Below are 18,842 nucleotides of genomic sequence, written 5' to 3' on the forward strand. Positions count from 1 at the left end.
GCTCTTTGGGGTATTCTTACTCTATGGCCCTCATCTCTTTAAAAAGGAAAACAGGAGGGGTGCCTGGGTATCTCAGTTAGTTAAGCATCTGACTCTTGATTTTGGCTCAGGTCATGATCTCACAGTTGTGAGACTGAGCCCTATGTTGAGCTCCGTGCTGAGCATGGAGCCTGCTTGAGACTCTCTCTCTCTCTCTCTCTCTCTCTCTCTCTCTCTCTCTCTCTCCCTTTGCCCCTCTTCCCTTCTCACTCCCTCTATCTCTCAAAAAAAAAAAAAAAGAAAAAGAAAAAGAAAGAAAGAAGAGAAAAGAAAAGAAAAGGAAAGAAAAGAAAAATAGGCAACTGAAACTCAGAGAGGTTAAGTGACTTGCCCAAGTTCCCATGGGTAGTGAGTGGTGTTGCTGACTTTCAAAACCCAGGTTCATGTGATGCCAAACTCTTTCCCTTATACCATTCGGCCTTCCTAACCCTGGGCGGAAGTTGTCAGAATTGATATGAGGACTATTCACTTTTGGTGAATAGTCCAGGATCTGGACCAAACCCCCGAGGTTAGAGAAGAGTGGATCCAACCAGCAGGGGTGAAAGGAGATGGATGTGAGAAACCTTAAGCTATTGTAGTCTAATTATATCTCCTAAGCAGTCTCTTGTCGGCTAACCATGGTTTTCAGAATCGTTTGCCTGGAAAGAGGAAACATATTGCACCAAGGTTTATTTTCACTGACAATGCGTACTTTCCTTGTGCATAGAATTTTAAATTACTGTCATTTTGTTATTAATCATGCAGAGTGCTTTATAAAAGTCCTGATGACAAGCCATTATTTCCCACTTGACAGGAGCAACAGCTGAAGCATTCAGCGGACAAGTAGCTGGACCAGAGTCACAAGTTGCCATGGTAACTGGTGGCAAGGGCTGAATGAGAACTTAGGGTCCCTTGTTGGAATCCAGTTTTCATTTTCTTTGGTAAACCAAGGCCGAGATCAAAACAATATCTTTTGTTTCAAGCCCTCTCTTAGGAATATCGTGTTTGTCGAGTACTTTCACTTGGTTTTCTGACGTACTTTCACATCTATGGTCTCATCCCACACTCGAAACCCTGTGTGTGGCTAGACGTTCTTACTTCCACTTACAGATCAGAAAACTGACGCCTACGCCGGACGAGAGATCTGCTATAAGCCCAGAGCTCATTCCTGGCAAAGCCATGAGTCCAGCATTCTTTCCTGTGGGTCACTCTATCCTGTGATGCTCCTGCCTGAAAGTGAGCAGGGTAGCTAGGGTTCACACAGAGGCTATGACTCCAAGCCACAGCTTCACAAGTGAAGAAGCCCATGTGAATAAAGCTACAAAAGTGACTGCATTTTCAAAGACCTAGACACTTGCACCAGGATCAAGGGGTCTGTGCAAGTCTTGGCCCAGAGGTCTCCTCAGCTATTACCCAGTCAAAGGAAAACCTGTGGCTTTTTCCTTCCTTCTTCCTTTCCTTTCCTCCCTCCCCTTCCTTCCTCCCTTCCTCCTTTCCTTCCTTCCCTCTTTCCTTCCTTCCTTTTCCTTCCTTGTCCTTCCTTGTCCTTCCTTCCTCCCTCCCTCCCTTCCTCCCTTCCTTCCTTCCTTTCCCTCTGCCTTCCTCCATACTCCCTTTCCTTGGTTCATTATATAACAAGTCCATTAATATAACAAGTAACTAGGCAGTCGGGCTCATATTCTCATTTGCTGGAGAGACGTGTCATATCAAAGCTCTGTGGTCTCAGGTTCCTCGTATCACATTTTGGCAGATGTGCTATGCGTTGATCAGAGTGCAGGGGCTCTCAGTAACCCCATGGGGGTCAGGGAGGACACAGCCACGGCCCATGCTGGGCATTCTGGCACATTGTGCCCCTAATCCACAAATAAATGATCAAAGCATCTAAAAAATGAAAGAATCCTCATCCTACAAGGATATAAAGTATCCCCATCTAAGGTATTTGTTAGGGGAGCCGTGAAAAGAGCCTGCCTGGGTCTTGGAGACAGAGAATCGTCTGGTTGAGGATTCAGTTTCTGCCACCCAACAGCCTCGTTCAAGGAAAGGAGTTAACCTTGCCAAGCCTCAGATTCCTTATCTGTGAAATGGCAATCCTAACACTATCCCCACAAGCTGTTGTAAGAATAAAGTGCCATGCACAGTGCCAAACAGTGGGTACTCACTAAATGTTAGTCCTCTGCCCACTAGTCCTTTCGTTAGCCCCGTAAAAAAGTCATTCCCAACTGAGTGACACTGTTTGTTTGTTTGTTTTTAAGTAGGCTTCACGCTCAGCCTGGGGCCCAGCACAGGCCTTGAACCCAAGGACCCTGAGATCAAGACCTGACCTGAGATCAAGAGCCAGATGCCTAACCGACTGAGCCACCTGGGCAACCCTGAGTGACACTATGTGAAAAGTTAGTTAATACCTTAGGAAATCAAATTCTTTTTTTCTCCTTAAAAAAAATTTTTTTTAATGTTTACTTACTTAGAGAGAGAGAGAGAGAGAGAGAGAGAGAGTCAAAGTACGAATGGGGGAAGGGCAGAGAGAGAGGGAGACACAGAATCCAAAGCAGGCTCCAGGCTCTGAGCTGTCAGCACAGAGTCCAACGCGGGGCTTAAACTCACAAACTGTGAGATCATGACCTGAGCCGAAGTCGGACGCTTAACCGACTGAGCCACCCAGGTGCCCCAGGAAATCAAACTCTTTATACTGGAATGCTTATGGCTACACATTAGCTTATGTATGGACAAACGATGCCAGCTCTGGGAAAGAAGAGATTGGTATTAGCAGTGTGCTTCAGAGGTTTTATGAAGTCACAGAATCTAATTCTTATATGGATGATGTCTTCCCTCATTGCCCCAGGCAGAGTGGTTCCCGTCTGGTTATACATCAACCTTCCATCACACTTATTCCAATCTGATATAGTTGTTTATGAGGTTGTTTTACGTTTCCACACTCTCCAAGAGCAAGGAGAACGCCTAGCACAGCGCCTAGCATACAGAGGGTGAATGAATGAACAGAAAAGTTTCCACTCGCCCTCATTCCAGCAATATATCATTTCTGTTAGTCACCCAGGGACCAGGATTACAACCTGCACTATACAGAGGAGGAAACTGAAGTTTCAAGAGGTTGTACCACTGTCAAGGCCATTCGGTAAGTAGTGATGGGGCAGGCACTTCAGCCCAGACCCCCCGACACCAAATCTCGAGCTCCTTTGCCCCACACTCTGCCTTCTCTGCCCTTTGACTCAGCAGCCTCGCCCTCTCGTCAATTCAGATGGCGACATTATACAGGAGCTCCTCACCCTGGAGCCTTCTGCCTGGGCATGTTGTTTGGTGGCCAACTGCCACATTTTGTGTGCCACAGGTCCGTTTTCCACCTTAACCCATTGAGTAATGGATTATTTATTGGCGGATGACAGCCCCATCTGATGATGGCAAAGCGAGCCCGTGCATGTCCAGTTACGCAGGCTTCAGGGAGCCTCTGGCAGGGAAGGCTCCCAGAGTTGGGAACTTAAGCTGGTTAGGTTTGTGCTATTTGTTGGGGAGCGAGGGGGTGCTTGATGTTCAGCTTTAATACTTCAGAAATTTGGTCACTCCATCCATTCCTGCTTGCTTTTCCCCCTTTCTGATCCCCTAAACTTAAAAAAAAAAAAAATCACTCAAAGCAGGGCAATTGGATCTTAGTTGATATTCCCAATTCTCTTTTGATTGCTATCCATTCTTTACTAATTAACCACATCTCTGTTCTAGACATGCAGTGAACATCCCAGCCCTCTCCTTTCTCTGCACCAAACCCACTTCACAATCTTGCCTTACTCTTCTATTAAATCCCCCCTCTTTTCTAAACCCGTCCACCTTGATCTCAGAGGATCCTTGGAGAAGACTTAGAGATGCATGTTCAAGGAGAAACTGAACTTAATGTTTAGCCAGACATAATGGGAAAACACCTGAACTGAGAGTAACGAAATGTGTGTGCATGGCCCAGGGTACCTTTAAGTCATTGTGAGACGTGGGGTGAATGATTTCATCTGCACAGGTTCAGTGTGTGCATCTCTGAACCTGCAACAGCTCTTCCCTATCTCTTGTGTCCTTCAAGTACATTTAATCTTCTAAAGCCCTTGATGACAAATCGGAGGCAGGAATGTCTTAAGAACTGTAAGTGAACTGTTCACTCGCTGCTCTGGAGCTTAGTCAAGGCTCTTTATCAAGATTTGCAGGCAGAAAAGGTCATCCTTAAGCCTGCTGTGGTCTGGAAGTGCCGGTAACAAGATTGTCTTTGTAGCTACTTCCTTACAAAGACTTCAGGGCTCTTGATTAATGCAAACAGTAGCTGAGCTGCTGGGGACAGAACAGTAGCACCCCTTCTAATGTGGGTGGCATGTGCTTGCTGGTGACTGTCAGCACAGAAGCTGCTCTTCCCTCCAAAACCTGCATGGACAAGTGGTTTCCCTGGTCACTGAGGCCAGCCTGACAGTCCACATAGGCTGAGAGTCAGCACAGACCGGAGAGATGGGAGGCTGGTCAGGCTGCTGTGGCCAAGAGAAGAGGGCAGGATGGGCCAAGTCACAAAAGCAGGGGTCGTGTACCAGGGCCGGTGGGTGCCCTTCAGCAGACCATGTGGTCTGTACAGCGTCTATAGGCAGCTGGAGCCAAGAGAACAGGCAAGGTCGCAGAGCAGGAAGGAAATTGAGCCCAGCACGGGGAGCAGTGCAGATATGGAGACGGCCCGGGGAAGCCAAAAGAACAAACGGCAAGGATGTGGGAACGGCAAGTGGCAGTAACAGCAGGAGGAAGATGTATCGAGGCAGCAGGTTAGTAAGACTTTTGACTTAACAAATGAACATGGACTAAATACAAAGGGGAATCAGAACCATGGGTATGTGACTAGATGTATGTATACACATACTTAAAAGAATACAGGGGTGCCTGCGTGGCTCAGTGAAGCACGGGACTCTTGATTTCAGCTCAGGTCATGATCTCCAGTCATGAGACTGAGCCCCATGTCCAGCTAGCGCTGGGCATGAAGCCTGCTGAAGCTTCTCTCTCTCTCCTCCCTCTGCCCCTCTCCTGCTTGAGCTTTCTCTCTCTCTCTCAAAAAAAAAAAAAAAAAGAAAGAAAAAAAAAAGAAAAGAAAAGAATACAGATATGTGAGAAAAATGGGCAGAAATGAGCAACAGGTGATGATAATATGCATTGGAAGCAGAACTCAGACATTGATGCATGATGCAAAATGCCTAGTACAGTGCCTGACACATAGAAGGTACTCAATAAATAATCGAAGTCTTTTTCTACCCCACAGAAGGGACACCCCGCCCCCCAGCTTCGTAGAGAACGGATTGGTACTACGAACGAATATGAGCCTTGTCTACTTAACATGTTACTAGGGAAAGTCTAATTGCTTCCTAAAGCTGTTCACTGCCCACCCTATTTACCTATTCTTAATTAATTAATTTCTTTGTGTGCAAATTCAAAAGTAGGCTGCACTGCACAACCTGCGGAAATTCTGAATTGGAGTGCAGCCCCTTTGCTGTCCTTTCCAGTCCCTGATGTGTGTGCCCGGTCCAGGCAGGCACGCAACTGGGCGTCCCGAAGGAGGCACTTGTCCCTATGGCATTATACTCAGGGCGCTTCTCACTTAAGGGCAGCCACAGATCAAGGCGGTGACCAGTGGAGCCAGTCCCCAGCCGCACCCGTCCCGGCGGGGCCGAGGCAGGCGGCTCTCGACCCACACCTGCCGGCTGCTCCCAACGAGCCCTGGATTCCCGGGTCAGCGCTGCCCCGCGGAGCGCGGCTCGAGTCAGGCTACAACTCACCTCGCAGCCCCGGGCACCAGACCTCCCGTAGGCAGGGCGTTCTCCCCCCCACCCCACCCCTGCACGATGACATCATGTGTTTGGGGCTGAGTCGCTCCTTAAAAGCAGCCCGCGGGGAGCCCGGAGCCCGAAGAGCAGACGTGCTCGCAAGGCGGCGGGGCTTCGCGCACGCGGTCCCCAGCGCGGAGAGCCCGGGAGGGGACGGAGCGGGAGCCCAGGCTGCGCCCCCGCCGCGCTCCGGCAGCCAGCGATGCCCCGCAGCCTGCACGCCGCCGCCGTCCTCCTGCTCCTGTGCGTAAACCAACAGCCTGCCGGCCCGGCCCCGCTCCACGGTAAAGTGCCTGCCTCTTCTTTCCTCCCGGTCCCAGGAGCTCAGCTACACCTGGACGGAGGGTTTCCTGCAGGGCTCTCTCTCTCTCTCATGCTAAAGCAAAATCATTGCGGGGGAGCCGGGATGGACATGCATACTTTCAAACGCGTGTTTTTAAGACAATCTAGAAAATGCGTTTTGGGAAATTCGTTTTCTTTTGGAAGGCATGACCTGTTGCGGTTGGGGGAAGCATGTCGTCTTCGGATTGAAAGATGTTTTGTGTGTTCTTTGAGCTCCCGCCAGCTCGGCAGGGGCGGCTTGGGAACTTGCTGAAGGGAAGAGAAAGGGAACCGGGATTTAAGGTACTGTGCCTCGGTCCACGTGTAGATGGCAGAGAAGTGAGTGTGGCCTTCTGGGCTGCGTGGTTACCAGGAGGGGTTTGCCGCGCCCCAGTTGAAGAACCTTCCACAGTGGAGGATGCTTTTCTTTGGAGGAGAGACTCTCTACCATGACGTTTTACCTCCAAGTCTAAGGGATGGTGCATCCCATCCTTAATCACCGTTTTTCTCCAGAAGGGCTCCACTATCCTGAAGGGAAGTGTGTGTGCACTCAGGAGAGCATACACACATCATTTCTGAGTGTAATTAGGGCCCTTAACCCCGAAGGGCTGGAGGCTGAGGGTGCCCAATGGGATGACAGGAGACGGGGAGGACCTGAACTGCAGGCTCAGGTCAAGGCAGTGAGTTTGGGTGAGCAGCCAAGGTCAAGGTTAGTTCATCCTTAGGAACAAACAGCAGGACTCCAACCTGTCCCCTGCCTCTCCAGCTGCCGGGAGAGCACTTTTCTTGAGGGTAGATGGTGACATTTGTGGAAACTTCTGGGTGGCTAACCGATGGTGGCTCCTGCCCTTGACAGAGTCTGTCCCAAGTTGTAGGGGCATTTGTAGGTGCCTGGTTCCTGGACCGAGATTAGGGTGAAACATTTATAGGAGGCCTGAAAGTGACTATGATGGCTGGAAATGGTTCCTCCCCTACTAGGCAGTGGTCATGGGACATTGGACCTCCTCTGTAGCATGCAAGCTCCAACCCTCCTCCTCTCCTGGAGGTCACTATGCCCGTGGGGCAGGGCAGGAGGAAGGTCTGGGGAGCTGGCCTGTTGCAGCTTTGGCATTACTCTTAATTCAACTCAAATCCGCTGGCTGGCAAGATAGGCTTGATATTATTTCCCCTATCTGGCCCACGAGAAATAGAAGGTGGGTGGGAGAAAGGGGTTATTTAAAAGTGGAAATTAATTTTTACAGTTGCAGACTTTGACATATATTCCCCTCTCAAGAAAGCTGCACCAAGACCTCAAGTTTTGCTAGAAATCTCCCTTGTAGTTCCAAGCTGCTCAAGACGGGAGAGAAACAGTCATTTATTGGCTCGCCTTCCAGAAAGCCTGTTACTCCCCTCACTCTGGGGCAGCTCCTCCTCCCTGCTGTCTCTTCCCCTGTCTCCCTGCCCTCCCCTCCTCTTCTTCCCCTCTTCTCAGTGCCCTCCCTCTTCCTTTCCTTTCCCTCCTCCTCTGCCTTGCTTCCCTCCCCATTCTCCAAGTTGGGGGAAGCTTGCAGTAAAAAAATTCACTTTCACCCCACACTGAGTAGCCAGCCTGCCTACCCCCCAGAGTTGAAGAACACGGGTTTTATTCTGCTATTCCTCATGCAGGTTTCTTGGCTGTTTAACTGCCTTGGGGGACAAGGTCAAAGCAAACAGTGTCAGTATTAACCCAAGGTTGGGAATGGAGGGGGGTGAAGCTAGGTAAAGAGGTCGGAGTGTGGTCTGCCTTCCCCCCGGAGCACTTAAACTTCCAGCATTTGGCACTGGTGAATGTCTGAAAAAAATGACTTCAGTCGGGAAGGAGGGAATGTAATAAAGTGAGGTCAAGTGTCTTCTGGAGAAAACCTTGGAATTTTTAGTTGCTGTGGGGGAACATTTCAATGAATTCTGCAGAGCCTGCTCTGTCTGAACCTGGTATAGAAAGCTAGACAGTCTCTGGCCTCCCCAACGACAGTTACTCAGAGAAGGTTCTAACACCCAGGACAGGGAGCAGGCGGGCCCTGAACCCTTGGCCTGGATCCTTATCCATACTACTTCCTCAGTGAGCCCTCAGGGCATTCTCCCTGCCCAGTACAGAGTAGGCCTGCAGGTTCTAACAGGCACTGAGCTGAGCCTCCAACATCTAACAGAAAAGATCACCTTTCCAGGAAGGGGAAAATTTTCCTTCTGGAAGAGCCTGCTCCCTCAGGAAGCCTCTGAAATGTGGCTGAAGGAGCCTTGGCCTGGCCTGCCTCCTGTGTATGGTCAGGTGAGTCTGTTAAGACTCCTGCCCCTAGGGGTGCCTGGGTGGCTCAGTTGGTTAAGTGTCCAACTTCAACTCAGGTCATAATCTCGTGGTTCGTGAGTTTGAGCCCCGAGTCAGGCTCTGTGCTGACAGCTCGGAGCCTGGAGCCTGCTTCGGATTCTGTGTCTTCCTCTCTCTCGGCACCCCCACCCCCTCCCCCCACCCCCAGCTAGTACTCTGTCTCTCTCTCTCTCAAAAAAAATAAACATTAAAAAAAAAAAGACTCCTGCCCCTAAAGCTAGAGGCGAGGAACCAGGAGGTGCTACTTGCAGATAAAGCAAACATAAACACACACACACACACACACACACACACACACACACACACATTTCCTTTAGAAAGTCTTCCTAAGGTTAATTTTGAGCTGAAGATGGACCAGGCTGGGCCTTGACCTTCATCGGAAACCCCCTCCCCCTTAGACTACTCTCCCCTTCATTTTATCATGCTTCCTCTCCCCAGCCTCCAGCTCCTGAGTCTTTCCAGAGACTGCCATTTGTATCTTGGTCTTAAGGACCAGGCAGGCCTGCTCGGGGAGAGGAGGGTGGGAACGTTTACTCTGGATGCCGCTGCTTTTTAAAGACCGAGTCCTTGGTCCTGCGAGGCTTTACGGTCCCAGATGTCCACTCTATACCACTGGTCCCTGAGCTTTCCAAAGTATCACACAGATGCCTCATCAGAGGAAGAGCTACAACAGTAGGGAAAACCCCAGCGTGGCCAGCTTTGGGGAGGAGAGCGGAAGGTGCGGAAGACTGGGGCTACGATTTGATTTGGGGCAGGTGCAATTCAACTTCTAGACAAGGCAGGACTGCTCACGGGCAGCAGCTGTGTTTCTGGTGGTCTCCAGGCTCACCGCAGTGGCCCGTCTCTCCGGGTTAGGGGCGAGGATAAACTCCCCGGTTACTTGTGAACTTCTAGATCCTGAGCTTCCAAGTGCGCTGCCCAGCCTAAGTGGCAGTCTTTCTTCTGTCTCTGAAATCCATGATTGTATTTTAATAATGAACCCCTCAGGCAAAACCGCTGAAGGAAAATGTTCAGCAAAGAGGGTTGAGGTCTTCTGTAGCTCGGTTCCACGGCAATGCCTCCTTTGTTCCTTTGCAGTGTTGTTTCAGTAAAAGGTCCAGCGGTACACTTGGGGGTAGTGTACAAGTTCGGTTTCCCCATGGTTCTGAATGTCTTCATCTAACTCTTAATTCAGGGAAGGTTAATCTTAGGACTGTTAACTCCTATGGGGTGCAGAGCAGGTTTTAGAGGGTCTGTGGACCTCTGGAAATTAACTGTATGTGAAATCTTGTGTGTCCAAGCCTACAGGCATTTTTTGGGGAAGAGGTCCTTAGGTACTCATCGGATATTCTAAGAGATCTGAACACCCCCTTCTTTCCCACACTACAGATTGAGAAGGAGACTCAACGATTTCCAAACTTTTTTTAAAGTTTATTTATTTTGAGAGAGAGGGGGAAGGGAGAGAATGAGCAAGAGAGGGACAGAGAGAGGGGGAGACAAAGCATCCAAAGCAGGCTCCGTGCCGACAGCAGAGAGCCTGATGCGGCACTCGAACTCACAAACTGTGAAGTTACGCCCTGAGCCGAGCTCAAGAGTCGGACACTTAACCAAATGCGCCACCCAAGCGCACCCTCCCTTTTTTAAAAAACTCTTTTAGCTTTGCAAAATCACCATTGGCTTGAGTAGAAAATGGCCAGTTGTGCTAAGTGAGCAGATTGCTGGTCAGTTAAAGCTTTACTGCAAATCAATTCCCAGGAGAGAAAGGAGCCGTGAGAGCCTCTTCTGACTATACCCCGTGGGCCCAGAATGATGGAGGCCTCCAGAGAAGCCAGGAGAGGCACTTAGGATTTAGAGAGTCCCTCTCCCTGGCGGTGTCCCCTGAGACACCCTGAGTCTCGATTCAGGGTCTCTGTGTCCTTCTGGAGGTGACGAGGGAGGTGTCAGGCGGGGTACTAAAAGTGCCGCCCAGCAGCCTCTTTTCCCAAACTGTGTTTTGACGTGGGAACAGAGGACTTCTACCTGTGAAGGGCGTGGAGCGGGAGGGGGTAGGCGGCTTCCATTATATTCCCGGCAGAACTTCTCCACGTTCTTACCGCCCCTGGCCTTCTAACGCAGGTGAGGGTGGCAGCTTCCTCCACGAAGAACATGCCTTTTGAGATGACTTTTCTCCTCTTTATGCACGGAGGTGAACCGCTCTCCAGGGTATGCTGTTCAGTGGGAAGGAGCAAGATGCAGACCCACGTTTCCAGTATGCGGACGTTTGTGTGCAAAGGGGGAGAAAGAACGTGATTACATGTGTGTGCGTAGTCAGACCGTGAAAATGTTCTCATCAACTATAAAACTGGCTGTCTCTAATGGAAGCAGGGAGAGCGGGTGGGAGGAGGAGCTTTCACTGGTACCTTTCGGGAGCTTTTGGGTTTTGAGCCTTGTGAATTTTATTACGTATTCAGAAAAATAAAATTTGGCTTAAGATCTGGGAGGCTTCTAATCAAGAAGCCCCCTCCCTGATTCTTGAGCCCCTGCCCGAACCCATGGCCTTGTGCCTCCCTCTGGAGCACGGTGACTCTGGGAACCGGTTGTGCTGACACCGACTCCAATGACGTCTTACGCCTGGGTGTCCACCTCCTTTGTGACCGCACCCGTTTCAAAATAAAATCTCTAGTTTTCTCCAGCTTGCTCAAGTTCAGTTGCACTTACTTTGCCTTGTTTTGTTCTTTGCAGGATCCAAGTGGAGCTATTTTGGTAAGTAGAGATCTTGCATACTTTTTTATTTTTGAGGAGATGGATGGCTGTATTTAATGAGAAAGCCAGAAACTCCACCATCTGTGGAGGTGACAGTGGGGGTTGAGAAGAGCAACTCTGCTATCATTAAAAGGGGGTACCCCGGCTTCTGTAAAGGATGGTTCCACCCAGGTTCCACGCAGCACTTTCTCCAAGCCGAGGAGCCTGCTCTGTGCACGTAAACTGTGAATCCCAGCGTTAAGGTTTCCAGCTTCCTGCAAGGATTTCTACCAAACCTCCCAGGTGAATGAGCCCGGGTTACCTCCAGACTGCAAGGGCCTTGGCTAGGAGAGAGACCTTCTCCTCTGGAGGACATTTATTCTCCAAAAAACAAAGAACAAAGGGCTCCTTTCTGGAAGTTTGGCTCAGGCCCCAGGAGTTAAGCTGTCAGTGTGCCTAGGATTAACTTCTTGTTGCCATGTTTGTAAACAAGCATAGTTCAGGGGTAGTGACAGTTAGTCCTTCGTGAAAGAGGGATGCCTGCCTTGTGCATGAGGAGAGAGAGGGACATTGAGTAAGCAATGGGGTTTCTGCGGGATTGGCTCAAGAATGACATTAGCCACTTCTGGCGGGCCTGCAAGGTTAGCAGCCTGAAATCAGCCCAGCTGCTGTGTCGCAATGAGCTGGAAATTTGGTCGTCAGCTGGGGTGGGAATGGAGGCCAAGTAGCAGGTCCACTGACAAGCACAGGAATGTTAATAATGTCTTGTTAGGGACGGTCACAAGCAATGGGCAAGATGGACTGGTATAGTGAGGAGGCTGGGACTGCCTCACTGGCACAGGAGGAGTGGTGACAGGCAGAGGAGTTGGTCTCGACAGCGTAAGCAGAATCCAAAAAAGGTCTGCCTTAGATTTGCAAAAGCTAGCCTCTGGATGTTTGTTAACCCAGGAGGCACAGCAAAGTCACTGAACTAATTAACCAATGATCCTACAGGTCAAGGTCCCCTTGGTCCTAGCACTGCATGGCTCCATCATTACTAACATCCCTTATGTATTTGCTGTGTGCAAGGCACTGCGGAGTGTGTGGGTGATCAGAAGGGTGGGCTGTGGTCTGTACCTGGGAATACTTTAAGCTCACAGTTCAAAGCTAAATAGATAATGACAGGTAATAAGTGGCTCAGTGCTCTGATGGTTCAGAGGAGGATAGAGAGGGTTAGGGCTGGATGGTCAAGGAAGGCTTCCTGGAGGAGAAGGGCTTTCACCTGGGCCGTGAAGGATGGAGAGGATTCAGTGTGGTGGTGGATTCAGAGAAGTGGCATTGGCCAAGATGATGGGATCACATGAGTGGGGGCAGGAAATAAGGTGGTATTTGAGGGGCAACAAGTACAGAAAGAGGTGGGGCATCTGTGGCTCAGTTGGTTAAGCATCTGACTCGATTTCGGCTCAGGTCATGAGCTCATGGTTCAGGGGATCCAGGCCCCACCCACACTGGGCTCTGCACTGACAGTAAGGGGCCTGCTTGGGATTCTCTCTGTCTCCCTCTGTCTCTCTGCCTCTTGAACACACACACACACACACACACACACACACACACACACTCTCTCTCTCTCTCTCTCTCAAAATAAATAAATATTAAAAAAAAAAAAAGAGTTATAGGGGAGCGATTAACTCTAAGTTCGGAAAGATAGGTTGGATTGAACAGGGGAGACAGGCAGAGGCAGGGCGGAGCTTTCCCACTTTTTCCATAGATGGAGGGGCAGGGCCGGGAGTAGTCTGTGTTTTAGGGAGAGTAATGTGGTGGTAGGGGCTGAAGAGGGAAGGAAAGGGCAGGGCAAGGGACGTGACAAAGGAAGAACCCACAGAGTCTGGGCCCCAGGGCTCCTCGGGAGGGTCAGTGTTGGGGGGTGCGTCAGGAGCGGTGCAGAAGCGTTTCTTCCTGACCACGGGCTCTGGCCGGCACCTCTGTAGCAGCCCCCTGCTGAGGAAGCAGAGGGCAGAGTCTAATGGTGCGTGACATTCGTGGGGTGAGCACAAAGACAGATCTGGCTTCCTGTTAGTGACATGAGTACACATGATGTGGAGTCAGCCCTCAGTGGGGGCCAGTGAAGGAGGACGAATGAAGGATGGCTGGGGATGGGTCCAGGCTGGCAGCGGGCACCTGTGCTCAGCGTCACCTGGCAAAACAGAGGGCCTGGCATAGGTGCTCGGGGGAAATGGTTTCCAAACAGTGAGGGCTGCCCTGAATGAGGCGAGTCCAACCAAATGCCACGTGCTAGTTTTCCCAGGCTGCAGACCTCAGCTACTCTGCACGTAAATGCGGGTGAGTCATCCTGAACCAGGGACCTCCCAAGGCCTGGAACACAGGGTAGGATTTCTAGAAGCACATGGAAAGAGAGCTCTTCCCCCCTCCCCCTCCACAAAGTCACCAGGCTGAGCTCCTGGATGGCCCGCCTGGAGACAGGAGAACCCTCTGATAGGCAAGATGCCCCCCCCACCCCCAGTCCTGTGCACCCCTCTGGGGTGGCTGGGGCAGCAGCTGGGTGCGTCAGCGGGGTTTGGAGCTGCTGAGCAGGCCCTCCCCACCGCTCGACAGTCCCAGATCAATCCTGCTGAGCCCGGGAAGCTCCGCCGACTCTGGACTGGAGGGCACTTCCAGTCAGGTTGTCCTGTGAGCGGGAGATAAATGCCAGCCCGCTCAAGTCACTGTCTGCTGACGGAGGTCAGGGTAGCCGGGGCCCTCATGGGGTGGAGGTGACTGGAAGGAGGCACCAGGAGGGTGCTGGTCACGGTTAGTTCCTTGGTGTGGGTGCTGTGCTCAGAGGGGGGAGAATTCATCAAGCTGTTCACGGATGCTCCATGCACTGTTCTGTACGTGTGTTATATTCAATAAAAGAGTCAACCAATTCCAGCTGGCTGGGAGAGTCGTCCTTACCCTGGAAGTTTTTTTTACTTCTCCCCCCACAAAAATGCCCCCCCAGACCCCTTAGTGTGTTCAAAACGACAGAGCAGCCAAAAAGGATGAATGTGTTGGAACTAATGACCTAAGGACATGTCAGATGAGCAGAGAACGGGTGCCGTGCCCCATCCCTGAGCATAGCAGTCATTGCTACGGTGCTCCTTAGATGTGAGCTAGCTCAGAAACAGATACCATCATCTGCTAGAGATTTGGGAGATAAAAGATAAGCCTTCAAAGGAGATGGGATGGATGGGGAACATGGGGCGGGCGTCCCACTCTCCTGGAGTCGGGGCCCTGCAGGATATCCGCTGGGTCAGGGATGCACCATCCTGGTGCAGGGAACTCTGGAACGACGGTGGCGTGGCCTGGGGGCACCAGGCAGTGGGCTGCAGCCCCTCACAGGCCCTCCTGCCCAGCGTCTCTGCCATGTGGCCAGAAGGCCCTGGACTCTGGCAGGACTCTGTGTGATCCAGGCCCTGTTACTGCATTCCTCATGCTGCTCCCCTTGGTCCCAGACAATAGATTCCCTGTCTTAAAGGATTTTCCTTGGGAATCAGGCAGGGATCCTTTACGGGGCAAACCTCTCTGGTTTTCCCGACTCTGGGCTCCACCCACCTTCTGTCCCGAATCTTCTGGAACACTAAATTGCCACAAACAAGCTTTCCCTGACACATGACATCCTTCCCAAGGCCTCCCCAAACTCTACAGGCTAGATACGAAACAAGGGGGAGGTTGGGGGAAAAACTCTTCACTTTCTATTCTTTAGTATAGATAAAGGCAACTTGTGACCTCATTCTCAAATGTAGTATGGGAAGCAGACTAAGAGCTAAAGGGAGAACTTAAAACACAGGTAGGAAGCACGTGCAATTAGTTAAGAACAGATCTTGTCTTAGGACTCCTGGGTGGCTCCATTGGTTAAGCATCCAACTCTTGGTTTTGGCTCAGTCATGAGCTCGTGGTCATGAGTTCAAGCCCCATGTTGGGCTCTGTGCTGAGCTCGGAGCCTGCTTAGGATTCTCTCCCTCTCCCTTTCTCCCTGCCCCTCCTCTGCTCTTTCTGTCTCCCTCTCTCTCAAAATAAATGAATAAACTAAAAAAAAAAAAAAAAAAAAAAAAAAAATAGTTCTTGTCTTTACCAAAGGTAAGAGGCCCAACCAACTCCAAACACCCCAGTGACCCCCCCCCGCCCCTCCCCCGATTCCAGTTGCTGTCCTGAGGGTGAATGCCAAGAGGCACAGAGCACTGTGAGGAGAGACAGCAGGAAAAGGCTGGAACATGTTTCTCATACCAGGGAACTGAATCCCCAGCCCTATGCCTTAGGGATTTCCCTTGAGGCTAGCAATCCAACCCACTATCATTTATGAAATCTGTGCTGTTGTTCCAGTTACTTCTAACTGAGGTTGTGACATCCAGGGTCTGTTAGGATGTGGTATGGTCTGCCTACTCATACTCATTTCTCATCTCTTCTGAGCTGTGGAATTGAGGTTTGTGTGTTCGGGGGGATCCTGGCCTGTAGCTACCAAAATGCCTGCATTTTAGTGTTCATGGCTGGCCTTACCAGCTGGGTAGGACCATAGGGAAGCCAGGATTCGTTCCTAAAGGCAGGTGTAGTGGCTTGGGAGTGGGGGAGGCAGAAAACCAGGAGGAAGAAGTGGAAAGTGTATGGAACCCAGACCCAGGCAGACCTCCATGAATATCTGCTGGGCCGCTTTCTGGCTGAATGGCCTTAGGGAAGGAACTTAACCTCTCTGAACTTCAGTTTTTTTCAACTACCGAATGGGAGTAATAGCGTCTACTCCGTGGTTCTCAGATCAGTAGCATCAGCGTCACCTGGGACTCGCGATGCCCTTCCCAAACACTAAGAAAGAACTGGAAGAGGAACACATGAAGGAGGCTGGGAGGAAACAGCAACCTCTTCAGCTCCGGTTCTGTGGCAGTAACAAAAGCACCGTGTTTGATTTTGTTAGAAACGCAAAACCTCAGGCCCGTCCCAGATCTGCCTACAAATTAAAAAACTGGGGCTGGGCCCAGCCATCTATTTGGGGAAGCCCACCCGAGGATCCTGAGGCCCACTCGTGTCTGAGAAGCACGGGTCTGCTTCATGGAGGATTGAGTAAGATCACGTGTGGAAAGAGCCTAGTGGAGCCCCTAATACAGCTAATCACCATTTTCTTTCCCTCCACCCCACAGAGTGGAATTATATTGGCTAATATGTGGGAAAATGCCTTGTAAACCCTATCGCACCAAACAGACGTGAGCTGGGTTGGGAGGGGGTTGCTTCTTCGGGCTTTTCTGAATTGCCTGAGCTTTTAATAGCAAGGAGGTACTCCTTTTGTATTCTGAGCAAATGGACATTTCCTTTGTGAGAAAGAAAGGGACCGGGCAAAAAACACGAGCTCCTCACAGGCCAGAATGTTCCTTCTAGCTCTGTCCATTAGGCCAGGGAGAAGTCAGACATCATCTCCCTGGTGCTTTTCTGGCCTCTAGGGACCAGATACCTGGCTCCACAGCCATAGCCACCTCAGCCACCTCAGCCAGACAGCTGAAGTCACTGCAGCTTCCTTGGCCTCCCGACCCAGCCCCTGGGAAGCGCCAAGGCTGATCCTTGATTTAGGATGCCAGGGTGGAGGTCTGAACCTGGGCAGAAACCTGAGGCTGGGCTGTGAGGATTGTGAGCTAAGTAAGCCCAGCCCCAGGCAGAAACCCTCACCCACCTGAGGCAGAGTCAAGCTTTGGGACCGCAGGGTGAGAGCTGGCTGACTGGAGCTAGGAGCAGGTCTCCTCAGGGGCCCCATCAGGCCTTCTGCGGTGCTCAGACTTGCGCCTCCTGCCCTGTGCCCCAGGCCTCCTGGTGAGGGCAGAACAGGGCCCCCCAGGAGCTGGTGAAAGCCCTTGGCAGCCCAGCCTCAGCACTGAACGGAAAGGAACCTCTGGGGTAAACTGGCTCAAAGGAAGATTTAAAGCAAAAAAAGGCTGAATTCAAAGCAGGTGTGTGAAGGAGGCTCTAGGCAGGGACTGGAAAGTCTGGTTTTCCGGGAGGGAGAGAATGGATCCGAGACCGTTTCTGCAATCCCCTGGGCGGGAGGGCCTTCCTTCCTGCTCTGTTACCGTCCTATGCAGCGACACCCACAGGGGTGAGGGGTACAGAAGCCCAGAAGCACAGCCAGACTTCCAGGGGCCACACCATGTGGCCAAGTGCCTGCCTTGGACAAAGACCATAATGGCTTGATTCTCAGACGCACATTTCCCCCACATTTTAGCGTCTCTGAAATAGGGACATACCATCAATGGTGTCTGGAAGCAATGAAATATGGTAGTTGTTCCACAAATACTCACTGAGAAGCACCCTGTTACATGCTAAGAACACGAGGAAAGGAGCTGAAATGATTACTTTTGATAACTCAATAGTGAAAACAGTGGGGGCAAAAAAGTGTAAAAATAATGGCTGGTACGCACACTGCCCAACACAGCATACGGGAATGATGGGTCATCATATTTGATTTTAAACTATAACGTTTTCCCATTTTCGGTTGATGTATGCTTTCTGTTTGATAATATTACAAGTACTCATAAACAAAGTAATTTAGGAGCTTTTTTTTTTTTTTTTAACAAAAGTGTTTCTTTAAGAAGGAAGCTCCCCGATTTCCTCACAAGCACTCGATTTTATGCCAACCAGGAAGGAAGAAACGCCAGCTGCACCTCCTTCTGCCTATAAAGGCTGACTCAGAACTGGTGTAATTCGGAATGGTTTGTTTAAATCATCTTAAATTTTTAAATGGTTTTGCAATCATTAACTGGTGACTAGATCAGTTGGGTGACTCCTGGGTGAACTGGATGAGACCCGTCCGGACACCAGCACAGTCAGGGCAAGGTTCAGGCAGCCCCCACCTTCCAGGGGCTGATCACTCTGGAAAGGCTCCTTATGTTCAAAGTGAGATTTACTTAAAGCAGGGAACAAGGACATTGGCAAATGGTGCCTAGTGCTGTCGTAGCAGCGGCTGTTCCTGGGTGTTCCACCTTCTGGGAGGTGGACGAGGAGTGGAGAAGTGAGAAAAGGTGACTCTTAAGGTTGTTGAACAAAAACTCCCCCCCCCCCCCCCCCCCACCCCGCGCCAAGACATTTTGTAGCAAGTCTGAGGCAATCATGCAAATGACTGTTTCCCTTTTGGCTTTGGCCACCAGGAAGCCCAGAGGCAAATTGGTGGCTCCAACTCAAGTAACTGTCTATTCTTCTATGACCTACAAATCTAAAGATTCTTCCTTATATCACCCTTCTGGTTTCTAGATATTTTTCCTGGTCCTGAGCCAAAAGGTTACAACAAATAGCTTTCTGGAATTTTTAGCTAGAAGGGACCTTATAGTAGGGATACTCTAGATTTCTACCACTCTTTTTTATTCTGCCCCCTCCATGGGCACCACTGCTTAAAAGATTTGTTTTAGCAAATTAATACATTAATGAAATAATCTTTCTCCTTTGTTATTAATCAAAGATGCACATAAAAACCAATCAGAGTTTTCAGTTAGCCCAAGATAATTGGTTCACATTCACTCCACAAATATTGAGTGAATACTAAGTGCCAAGTATTGGACTAGATGCTAAAGAATGACGAGTAAGGCATGGTCTCTACCATTGTGGAACTATGAATCTGGGAGGAGACAGTGAATTAG

At 50.4% G+C, this 18,842-nt stretch overlaps 1 protein-coding gene across 6 annotated transcripts in view; it reads left to right on the plus strand.

The window, feature by feature from the left end:
- Positions 1-5,448: 5,448 nt before the first annotated feature.
- Positions 5,449-18,842, plus strand: part of CA12 (carbonic anhydrase 12) — a 51,989-nt gene continuing 38,595 nt past the window's right edge. For 2 of the 6 annotated variants that reach the window (XM_060618353.3, XM_060618357.3), the window contains exons 1-2: positions 5,454-6,142; positions 11,221-11,241. In XM_060618353.3, coding sequence (XP_060474336.1) covers positions 6,061-6,142; positions 11,221-11,241 — 103 coding nt within the window. In that variant the 5' untranslated portion in view covers positions 5,454-6,060. Of the gene's footprint in view, positions 6,143-11,220; positions 11,242-18,842 lie in introns of all 6 variants that reach the window. The other 4 variants (XM_060618352.3, XM_060618355.3, XR_013556319.2 and 1 more) reach the window with 3 other exon arrangements.

The sequence above is a fragment of the Panthera onca genome, chromosome B3 (assembly GCF_046562875.1).
Source record: "Panthera onca isolate mPanOnc1 chromosome B3, mPanOnc1 haplotype 2, whole genome shotgun sequence".
NCBI classification, from domain to species: Eukaryota; Metazoa; Chordata; class Mammalia; order Carnivora; family Felidae; genus Panthera; species Panthera onca.